Below are 12,316 nucleotides of genomic sequence, written 5' to 3' on the forward strand. Positions count from 1 at the left end.
TCTTTTTGCCGAAAAGCAGTTGTGACAAACCTGCAAATTTAAATATAATCATGAGGAGTACCTGAACAATGTCTCTCTCAGCAAGACGTCCTCTGGAGGATACTCTCACCTCGTCTCCATCAAGCTCCTCCATCGCTGAAAGGACAGACAGAAACATGGGGAAAATTACTCAGTACTGGAGCCACCGGGGGAGAGAATAAAAGAAGCTTTGAGATGTTGATTTTTCAAGTTCAATGCGTAATTGCTGAAGTGGGACACATTATGGGGCCTGGGAACAGGTACACATACCTCTTTGCACATGGAAAATAGGATTCCTCATGGGAAAAAAATGGGATATAATCACACCGGTTGGAAAACATAGTTTAGACCACTCATTGGGAAAATTCTGTTGTAACACATTTTGGCAGCACCAGGACTGTAACTACAGCTAGTTACAGAATTGTGTCTGATTGCAGATGATTCTGTAAGCCGGCCTCACAAAACGTTTAGCTTGAAGTTGCCAAAAATGTAGCATGATTAACCAGCATAGTCTTTTCAGGTCATAAAAGAATCAGTCTACAACTTATCAAAATCTATCAGTTTCATAACTTCAAAATCTGAATAATTATTTTCCTTTCTATGCTCTATTATAAATAAAGACAAGCAAATATATTTACGATTAGAATGTCTGAATTTAAGTTGAATCAAATTGTTACATTATTTCAAGGTCTATCAGTCTCTCAGGGCTTTTTTTAGAGACACATTGCAGCGTGACATGCACAAGATCCCTGCTGGAGGGCAGAAAGCTGTTTGCTGATGATGGCTACCATTAGTCCTAAATTTACTTGTGACATATATTAGAAAAAGGGACACAGATTTTTGCTACTAATTGTCAACACTACAACAATTAGATTACAAGATAAGGAAAAAGTTAATAAAAAAAAATTGAGAGGGAGAATGAAGTAGGTCAGTTATGCCAGCTTGACTTTGAAAAGTTAACATGTAGATGTGCTGTGGAATTCACCGAGTTAAAAAACAAAGAAGGTGACCCAAACACAAACTATACATATCACCAGTAAAGTAGGTGTTTAATTTAGCTAATCAACCACCTGTGTATTCAGATAATCACTTTTTAATAATCGTAAAAAAAAAAAACATGAAGTCTGAAAACACAATATTGTAACTGAATGTTCTGTTCCTTGTGTGGGAAACGTTTGTGTATTTTTTGGTGTTGAATCCTGATACACTAGTTGAGTTATCAGTGGGTTGCGTTGACAAGTCTGTGTGCATCTTAGCCGACAGAGAAAGTGAGAAAAAAGAAGTATATATTTTTTTGTTTAACCCTACAGTTTGGCAAGAACAGCTGGAGAAAATTTGTTCTCGTACATGAAGAGTTAAATCTAAATCATTGTATGTACTATAAAGGCACTGAGTAACCTAAAAGTGCGGTACTGAAATCAAGATAGTGATGCACAATGTGAAGCTGCATTAGCAAGAACTCCTACAGAGTCAGAAAACATTCCAAGGCAACACTATTGCATGAAGTCATTTTCAGAAATCATAAAAAAAAAAAAAAAAAAAAGAGAGCCACAAAGACTGTAAGGTATTACTGACATCATGACCTTCAACACACTTTGGTGCTTTCGCAACCCTCCTTCTCCTGCCACTCGATTACTTAAACAAGTGGGAAATAATAGGCTATACGACACCGTGATGAAGTGTGAAGTTGCTACACCCTCCTGATCTGAAACAGATTGTGCACACTCACACTCCAGCAGTCCCCTCTGAGAAATAATTCATTGATCTAAAAGCTGTGTGGCGGCCACACACTTGACTTCACGGACCTTCCACGGCGTTTCTTTCAGGATGGGGAGCGGAGCATTAACCAACATAGAGAAGTCATTATGTCACAGCTGCTCTGGCAGCTTTCCTGTTTGAGCCCCTCAGAGTCAAGCCAAAGTCAAGGTCACCGTTAAATGATTTTTTCTGCTATAAAACATCACTTCTGTTAGACTGAGTGATGCTGGAATGTAAATGGCTTTAGCTGAAAGCCTGATCTCTTTTAGTGGGTGTCTTTTTGTTCAGGGCTTACTTTTTTCCCACCAATCCATATATTGTTGATGTATTTATTTCCAATAATACAATTCCCTTTTACTTTTTGTTGTCAATGTATTTCCGTAGAACTATGTAGACTAAAACATTTTCAAATCAAGCTAATGGCAGAATCTGTAATTGATTAATCACATTTTAATCAAAAACTGTGAATTGATAAAATAAGCAACATTTTCAATTCAAAAACCTTATTTTTGCTAAATTATTGAACTAATAGACATGTGAGATTTACAGTTTTGAATCTTTTATTTAGATTAATTAATCATCAGATTGATAAGAGCTCAATTTATGTACCTTCTTTGAGTTGCATCAGATTCCTTCTACCTTACAAATAAATATCTTCTACTTTGTGTTGGTCACATAAAATCCCTATGAAAAGCAACAAGATTTGTGATAATAATGACTCAATATGTGGAAGATGTTCAGGGATATGAATACTTTTGTAAATTACTGTATTATTTAATTGTGGCAACTGAATGAACAGCTGTAAGGTAATATTAGCAGCTATATAGAATTAAGAAATGTTTTGTGAAGGTAATTTTGTGTTTTGTGGAGCTCTTCCAATTATTTTAATTAAGACTGTGTCTGAACTGCTTCAAGGTGTGATTTTTTAAAGGAAGGACGCCTCAGCAGGAAGAGCAGGACAACCATGAGAAACAAAGGCTTGATTGAGGAATTGTTAAAGTGATTTGTCAGTTTTAACACGACTCTGCATGTCCGTTTTTACTTGCTCAACTTCTACTTTCCTGCTGCACTGTGTTCCATCTTGCCAAATATTTTCAGTATCAAAAAAGCATCGTACATGGGTACAAGTGTGAAAAAACAATATGCAATTTGTGAAAAATCAAGTCCTTTCACATCTTCGAAGAACTCTGTCATTTTTGATGCAGTTTCCAAACCAGTGAGCTTCCACCTCACAGAGCAGCTCTCCCTCATGACTCCTCCACTCAGCTCCTTCAGACTAGTCAGCAGCAATTAGCAAACACCTGGTGGAACTGCACATGCTGAGCGCTGAGCTCATATGAGTTACTTTCCAGTGTAACGCTGGTAAAAACATTATTGAAGGGTTAATAGAAGAGTGATGTTGTCATGACTTCCTGAAGATGGAGTTTCAGAAAGAGCAGGAGTTTTTAAAAAGACAGAGACTCAATTTCAAAGCATTAAATTACGAAGTCAAATGTATTTTTAGTCATATTTGACATATGTAGAATTTTTTAACATAATTACGTGATTATGCTATAAAATGGCACTATATGCCTGGAAAACACATAAACCTGCTCATAGTTGCTAAGCCTCACATTTCTGAGGAACTTGTCTCCAAAAATGTAATGTCCAGGTGTAGTTGTCCAAAAGAAATCCTCAGAGATGTAGGCTCCCAGATATTAATATTGTTATTTTTTGAACCCTCTCTATGGAAGTCCCAGAGTCAAGAGGGAAATAATAAACTATTTTACAGAGCTCTTTTCTTTTGTTGACATGTAGGCACCAATAGTTTTCACACTAGCTCACTAAAGAGTGGATTCATAAGCCAATCTTTTGGCTGGCAGAAAACCCCATATTCTATTCATATTTGTTTCAAATGTAATTTAAAATGTTAAGTAGCAGATGATACCAACTGCTACAGTAGTTTTATCTTCTCTGTCATGTTTACTCATAATAAAAAAATGATTCTGCTCACCATCAAACTCAGCAGGGCCGACACCAACAATGATTATGGACAGAGGAAGTGATGCTGCCTGTTAAAAAAAAAAAAAAAGATTGTTTACATTTTAAATTCAGCAGATGTAGTAGATGTTTGGAGATGAAGAGTTTGGTCAAATTTATAATTTGAGTTTATTATAAACTCAAAACCGACTACTCGTTTGGCTTGTCAATGTCATCAAGATATCGATATAATTGATACTAGAAAACTTAATTATTCAAAGACACTGTTTTGTGTCAAAATCGACACAATCTTAATGGTATCGATTTGATGTGGAAAAGCAAAGGCTGATGAGTTCCTTTTTTCTTATTGGCTCAACAACTTTTTACCCCCAGAAGATCAGTGTAAAGTCTACAAACGAAACCCCCAATCACAAAACCCCTCGATCCATCTGCTACATTGATGATGATAAAAGTCACTTAAGAACTTTAAAGTCACCCACCAAGAAAGAAACCCACCTAAGACTCATTGCTGAGAACAATTCATTATGGAATTCAAAATATGGCACTTTTGTTTTAGCCTGGTTATTGCCTTCCCACTGCTCTGTGTAGATTTTCTGCACTGTTTTAGAATCGTGGTCTGCCTATGGTAGTAGTGTGGCGATGGCAGTGGACGAAGTGAAAGAAGCCGTTCAGTCTGTGTTGGCCACGCTTCCAAACACTGAGTAATTAAAAGCAGCACAAAAGGAACGTTTAAAAGATTTTGTTGGTGGCAAAGATGTTGCGGCCCTTCTCCCCACATACAGCACACACAATTTTCAGTAAGTTTTATAATGTGGCTGCCATGCTACTTACGTCACTGCCAAACATTAGCAACTGGGTAAAATCAGATCCAATCATTTCAAATTTCATCATAAGACTACTTCTCCATCAAGCAATCRTTTCTCAAYAGTCAAGGATCCAGACCTTCTGAAGAAAGCAAAGCATCTGGCTTTACCAGGCTACTTCTGTCCTATTCCCTCAACATTTCCAAATAACGACTGCCTCACCCTCTGACAACTAACTCAGTCTTCTCCAATCAAACCAGGTAATTAGTAACGGCTAAAAGTGAACAAGTGTTTGCATTTTTGATCAAGGAAACTTAGAAACTTGCGAGAATCAAGCATTCCCACTGAGGCTATCGCCCCACAATCAACAARCACATATTTTGTGTTGACATGTAAATTCATGTCAACACAAACTGTAAGTAGATTTGATGAAAACTCTGAAAACAAGAAAAAAAGAAAAAAACTGATAAAACCATGTCATGTTTTCCAGATTTATTCCCAATTATAGGGAGCTAAGTGGGTTGATTCKTARCTGWGCTAATTTGTGGGAAAGGTGTGTTTGCACTCTGAGGAACAGCCCTTCAGGTAAACGTCCTGGAATTTTCAGACATAAGCTGAAGGATGCAGGATGTATTGCAGCTTCACTTTGGGGAAGGCTTTTAAACTGACGCAACACCCTGAAAAATGCTTACAGCAAAGGTTCAATGAGATGTCAACACTATTTTTAATGTTTTACAGCTGGAACGTTTGGGGATTTAAAGCAACTATCTCAAAATTTTTACCTGGCAGGCAGCAGGTTTTATCTAAACCAAATAAATAAAAACACTATTGTCAGAAAATACTCTGCCTCATTTTCTAGCAGCATAAAMAATACAATGAAGGGTCGCAACTATATACATAAATATTATTGCTAACTGAGATGACAGGACTGTAACCCATCAGATCCTAGCTGTGATTTCTTTTGTTTCTTTGCTTCTTCTTCCATTGTGTGTGTGTTGGGTGCATATATGTGTGCTAGTTCACTCACGTTGACCACWGCCTCTTTGGTCTGGACCATGTCAGATATCACTCCATCTGTGATCATCAACAGGACAAAGTACTGAGAGCCATCTGTAATCTCTGCTGCACAGCTGGGGACACACACACACGCACACACACACACACACGGTTTAAAGCTCACATTCTGATGAGGCACAGAAACTCAAAGCACCTGCCTTCCCTCTGGAAGAGGAAAGAGGTTGAATCAAGTTCTRAAAATCTAACAAAGTGTATATGTAGGGCGATGGKGGGCTATGACAATATCTAATGTTATTACAGAAAAATGTACAAAGCTTGGACATTTTCCAASTAAATGCAGTCAGCAAAACAAAAAGGTCTGGCTGGCATGACTGTTTTAGTAGTTTATAGCAATGCAACAAAAAACAAACTATTGTGTTTCTTTGATTTGTACAAGCAAACATTTCTACTTCCTTGACCTGAGGTAAAAATTTYCAAAAGAATTTTTGCTAATTCATAAGTAGGTTCTAATTATTGGTCACTAATCTGGAACATTGTAGATAACCCTAGTCCTGCCCGTAACCCTAACTGCGTTTGTTGCATGCTTCTATTAAACAATAAAGTTGTCATTAATTTACTGTTACTGTTTGCTGTTGTTTTACACAGATTAGGTTCAATAAAACAAAGTCTTGAAAAYGGCGTTTAAAACATTTTATATGGTTGATGGTTTTCATGAGACTCATACATTTTAACTGGTTTGGTCCCAGTAAGCTCGCCACCAACCAATAAAGATAATTTCCCAGTGTTATAGTTGGTGCTTTCTTGCTAAAAAAAAAAAAAAAAAAAAGAGCAAGAACTGATACCATTCGAGTTCTGTCCGGGATTACTAATGGTAGAAATGGATGGTAAAAACAACAGCACATTTTTCACATTAAAACAAGGAATAAACAAGCGTTATGGTTAAACACCTAGCTCTCTGCATTCCTGACAATTTAGTGCCAACACAAAAAATGACTCAGATGCTCCTTGATGTYATTGGCTGGACAAAAAGAATTACTGCATCGTGTTGTTTTTCTTCCTCAAATGAAAGCATCAGGAGCTCCTCAGCCTTATTTAAATTCAGCAAAAGCTGGTTAAACAAAGAGACAACGCTGTTTTTATCATCAAGGGACTGGACACATTTCAATGCAGAAGGTAAGCCACAAACAAACACTTGTATACGACAGAGAAAGAAAATAGGGCGTCCATAAAATAAATACTTCCAGCTGGAGAAATGGTCCTATTCAAACGTCAGCGGCTATTGTCTGCTCCCTCAGTGCAGGACTGAACTAATGCTCTCCCCGCACCACTAGACAGGGCGACAGTTTTCCTCTTTCCATTATGAATTTTAATGGGATATTCAATAAGTTTTTAGGAAAGCAAATTGTAAAGTGGATTTTTTTTTTTTTCATTTTTATAATAAAGTCAGAAAAATGCCTATTGTAATACAAGCATTCAATTTGAATTCCCTAWTTAAGACATTTCTGGTTAACTCCGATGTTTTCAGATATTAATGATATTCATGTGAAATATGTGATGGGAAATGAGTTCAGTTTCAAATTGGACAGTTTTCCTACCAGAACATGGACAAAAGAGAAGGCAGCCTAATAATTCAAACCACTCACTTAACAAAATATTAAAAGGCCACCCTGCTTTTTGTTTCATTGAACTGCTCCTTTAATTAAAACCTGCAGGAGGAGGTTTACAGCTGAAATTATAAACAGTTTCTATTTCTGTTTTTTTTTTTTCGTTTTTTTTTTCTGAACTTAAAAACCATCAACAATTTGATAAAGACAGACGATGCTTAATAGAGCGTGTTCATTTGTTAAATGATGTTCCCATTTAGAATCTTATAATGGAGAAGCGGGTCATACTTCAGCCAAAACCACCTTTTAAATGACCAGTCAGTGAAATGTGAGTCTGAGTGGCTTTTCTGTCAAAGCCTCTTTCYTCCACCTCACATCACTTAAAAAGGCTTTCTTGTTTGAGGATCAGTTCTGTGTCAGAGGTGAACAATTAGGGCCTTCAAAGTAGAGAATAATAATAATTTAATGAGGCTTTTAATTGACAGCGTAATGAGTCCTCTGACTGACCTTTGTAGCTTAAGGCAGAAGTTGGTCAATTAAAGTATTGTTTAGATGTGATCTTCAAGGAGTTTTTTAGCTTCAGTGTTAGAATAAAAAAAAATKGTCAAAGTATCTCTGCATAACCTTGACTAAAACAAAAACAACACGTCTTCACTGGATGAACAGAGTTCTTTCTGCAAAAGAAAGTTATTTTGTCACATTTTAATTGAGAACAAGATAAGCAACTGTTTTAATTAAAAACATTTTTGCTGCTAACRTTTTGAATAAATAGACATATGAATGAGCTCAACAAAAATATGTTTATTGTTTTTAAAATGTCTTTCAGGTTATTCAACCATCAGATTGGTTCAAAGTGTTATTCTACCCATTCAGCTTTCCAGTGTTTCAGGAACTCTTGATTATTTATGGAACTTCTTTAGAAATGTGAAGTGTGGATTCTGACATTTGCGTTGGAACTTCTGTGCTGCTGTTGCTGCATGTTTAGCATTAAGATGCTATTTTAGGCTCGAATAGCTTTTCTGATAGACTAGCTCCTTTTAGCGCACARCAATAATCTCTTCCAGYGTCCCATCAGATTGGTTTTTTGAAGCTAAATGAACCCTCGGCAGTCTGAGAGAAGCAGATTCATTGTCGTTTACTGATTTATGTGAATGTTGTTCATGTATCAGATTTACTGACGTACCAGAAACGTGAGCACAAAGGTTCCGGCTGGAACCTTTTGTGTGTAAAAAAACMAAAAAAACATGTGATTAACTGCATTAAAATGTTCAATGTGTTTAAATCTCCTAATCAATTACTCAAAATTAACATGTTAGTAGTCCGGTCACTAAAGCATTTATAGCATGAGGTAATTTTTTAAATAGAAAAGCAATTTTTACTATTACTGCATCAAAAATATTCCGAGATTATGACTTACAGTGAGTATTAGGGTCAATGTAGATAAAAACAGACAAAAATAGACAGATTCCACCAAARATTTCACATTATTACAAGAAAGAACCTGAATATGCTCTGATATCAAAATGTCATAATTTTGCAAGATTTATTTATTTCTATCATTTATTAAAGTCATATATTTKCACCATTAAAAACCAGAAAATACATTTTCAGGTGTTATATGAAGTAAGAAATCTCTAAKAAATAGAGACCATAAAGATTATAATGTCAGACACTTGTCACAAAAAGTTCTCTAAGGTTAAAGCGGTAAATTTTCTCAAAGTGTAAGTGGGACATCCAGGCTGTTTATATCACAACAATGTCTCCTGTGGCTCTGAAAATTGAACAACATTCTGTTAAAGAATATTGTTTGTGTTAAAAAAAAGATGAATTATAATTTATTTGAAAACCTTTACATATATATTATGACATATATCCTCCAGAAATCCAACGGGCCAAATTCAAAAATGGTAAATCRTGTGCAGGTTGATTCTTGTTTCAGCAGCCTTTTCTGTCTGACAACCATTTACCACATCATGTATTGTAAAAGTCTATTACACTTCAACTACCAGTCCACAAAAAAAGATCCAAAGGGAAGGATTGTGGGACATAAACATGACGTTTGCTCCAAGAATCTAGATTAGGAGACAGCACGACARTGTCTGAAGGGAAATCCCAGATAAGTTTGAGGGATAATGAAAAGATCTCCACTCTCCAAACGGAAGAGGAGGATGCTGTAAACAAATTTTAATGCAYGAAAAACCTGCAACAGCAAAATACTAACAAAAACAAAACAAAAAAAGCCTTGCATTAGTCAAAGRATTTACTGGAAACAGTCGAGACTTTACTTCAATCCATTTTGGTCTGATGTCTCATGTGATTAGAGRAGAGAATAACAAAACAACCTCCTTTTAGCATGCTGCACTGGCTGGTATCAGATTAGACATCAATTAAACAAAAACTTCACAAGCTATAGAATTCACTGATGTCTTTAAACAGAAGCAAAACCGAATAAACTGTGTTGTTTGTTGCCTCTTAAGGTTAGTTTTGGAAAACCCAGAGTGATGATATATTCTAGTAACATGTCTGTCATCAAACTTTAAGGTGATTTTACCAACAATGTTGAACTTTTGCTACATGGATATCAATAGAATTAAGTGCAAATTAATTATGAAAATTTTATAAAAGAGCACAAAAGATAAAACGAAACACAAACGTCTCACACCACTTCACTCCTTAAATTTAATAAAAGTCTTGGTTTTTGGGGACGTGGGTTTTTTTACTGACACCTTTTATGAAGCTATAATCTTTGTAGCTCACAGTCATGATAAAAAGAAAGTRCACCCCCTTTCTGTAGGTGTATAACTGCTGACTGATCTGTCCTTAACAGTTTTGAAATTCATTTTAAAAAGCCTACCATTTTGCTAAACAAGGACAGACCAAGAGAGAGAAATTTSGGAAAAAACAGATACACTTCTCAATCCTTCAAGTTTCAGACATTAAAATAAGAATCAAACAGTCACAGCCAATCTATTCTGATTTTGAGTTGAGATCTCGCCATAAGCTTGAAGTGGTGGGATTCAGTGTAAAATGTTAGATTCCTATGAGCTTACTTTGCTACTTTGTTGATAACTGGTGCAAAGTTGGTGGGTCCATACAGCTGCACTGTCCTCAGGCTCTGGAAGTAGGCCTCCAGAACTCCCTCTATGCCCACACAGTTTGGCTGATCGCTGTCGCCATTCTGCAACTCAGAGAAGAACAATATGGAAACACACAGGCACACACATAGGAAGGGAACTATTCTAATGGAAAAATGGTGATTGTGTATAGACACCATGCCATTAATCGATACTGTCAACACTACGACTACTAGATAAAGTTCAACAGTATCACATTTCATAAATCAAGAAAAAGTTTTAATAAAAAAATAACTAGTGAGAGGGACAAAGATCAGCTATGCTAGCTTGACTTTGACAATTTAATATGAAGATGTGCTACAGAATTTGGTGTATTTCTGTTCAGTTAAAAAGAAAAAAAAATAGATGACCCATAAACCAACTCTGACAGATCACCAGGAGAGAAGGTGGTTMAATTATCTAATCARCCACTGTTGTGTTCAGACCATCCCTTATTCCATMCATTTTCTTACACCCTTATCAGCAGGAAAAAAAAATCCTCTTTGGAACACAGTTTTTCATGCTTCTGTAAGAAAATGAAAGTAATACTAAAAGGTGATTTGTCAGGTATGGAAGACCAATCCTGCTATTATTAGAAATAAATACATAAAAGCTTAATAAGCCAATTACTCACCACAAAAATAGTTCAACAAATGAATTAATGTGCCATCAAATGCAACAAGATCAAACTTTTGTACTTATCAAACTTTTTAATTATTTTTATCTTTAGCTATTAAGTTATCTCTGTACCATTTTTCTAATTTTGTTTTTAATATCTTTTTCTTTTATATTAGAGAGAGGACAATTTGTTAATATATTTTCTGTAGCCCTTGCATTTTTTATTTTATTCCTTCATAAAAGAAGTAAGATACAATATTTTTTGTATCTTACTTCTTGTTTATGGCAGGATGGGTCCTCCACAGGAACTTGGTTTAAGATCTTCAGACATTTTGGAGACTACTGCTGTTTTTGAGTTTTCCAAAAACAAAAAAATACAAATGAAAAATCCCTGGCTTCTCACGAGGACTTAAGCTTCTGAATGTTTACCCACATAGGAAGAAATGTGTACACCACTGTTTCTGCCTATTAAAAAAACAAGTATTTTAATAACTGTGGTGAAGAGTAAATCCGTTTCTAATTATTTCCATCATAACGTGCGACAATATATTCATCTATAGTACAATAAAAAACTACTGAATTTGAAGCATTCTTTTAAAATTGTGTGTTCATTTGCCTGATAATCTTTGCCTATACAATAAAAAGTTTGCAGTCATGAAGAGTTAGCTTGTATCTAACAATACACATCCCTTAGTTTTACTTCAGCTTAGCATCCAGCAATGTTTGACAGTCTGCCTTCATCCCCTCGGGAGGGAGCCAGAAGGAAGTAGAGAGGTTGCCGGGAGATTCCCGCTGGCAGGCAGATGAGCTATCGTCTCAACTCGCGTGCCCAGCTGTTGTTGTAGCCACACGTCTTGGCCCAAGCCGACTGCACGGACGTGCTCCGCAAGTGTGAATATGTTTTGTATGCGTGTGCCCATCTTACCAGTGGGAAGGCGTGGGAGATTTTGCCATCAGGGGGCAGCTTAGCTCCAAAACCGTAGGCAGGAAAGAGCTTGTCACTGTCATAGTCCTGGATAATCTCCCCCACTGCTTTCAGGGCCATGGCATATGCATTCATCTGGTAGGGGCTCATATAGTGGAGGGAGGTGGGCTGGGACGGGTTACCTTAGAAGACACACACACCCCAAAGACAACACAACAGGCATGACCAAAGGAAATATATCCACGCTGYAACAGAAGGTTTGCCCCCACATCACACTGTATGTTTGACCAGCAACAGATCTAAGTGGATTTTCAAATAAATTATGGGATTAGGAGTACAACTCTTCATGTTCTTAATGTCATGAGCAGAATTGTGAAACAATTTTAAAATACAGCAAAGGCTGGAAATTGGTGTGTTTTGAACACTTTGCTGCATCTTTAAGAACATTTGATTGCACATAGATTTCTGCAAAAAAAAACT

The 12,316-nt window shown here is 36.3% G+C and overlaps 1 protein-coding gene across 1 annotated transcript in view; it reads right to left on the reverse strand.

The window, feature by feature from the left end:
* The window catches only part of LOC103466873 (copine-9), a 97,909-nt gene that overhangs the window by 15,205 nt on the left and 70,388 nt on the right, over window positions 1–12,316 (reverse strand). The window contains exons 15-19 of the mRNA XM_008412761.2: window positions 11,837–12,018; window positions 10,231–10,358; window positions 5,587–5,689; window positions 3,770–3,827; window positions 62–135 (exon numbers count right to left, since the gene is read on the reverse strand). Of these exons, the coding sequence (XP_008410983.1) occupies window positions 62–135; window positions 3,770–3,827; window positions 5,587–5,689; window positions 10,231–10,358; window positions 11,837–12,018 (545 nt within the window). The remainder of the gene's footprint in view (window positions 1–61; window positions 136–3,769; window positions 3,828–5,586; window positions 5,690–10,230; window positions 10,359–11,836; window positions 12,019–12,316) is intronic.

Source organism: Poecilia reticulata, linkage group LG7, assembly GCF_000633615.1.
Source record: "Poecilia reticulata strain Guanapo linkage group LG7, Guppy_female_1.0+MT, whole genome shotgun sequence".
Lineage (NCBI taxonomy): Eukaryota > Metazoa > Chordata > Actinopteri > Cyprinodontiformes > Poeciliidae > Poecilia > Poecilia reticulata.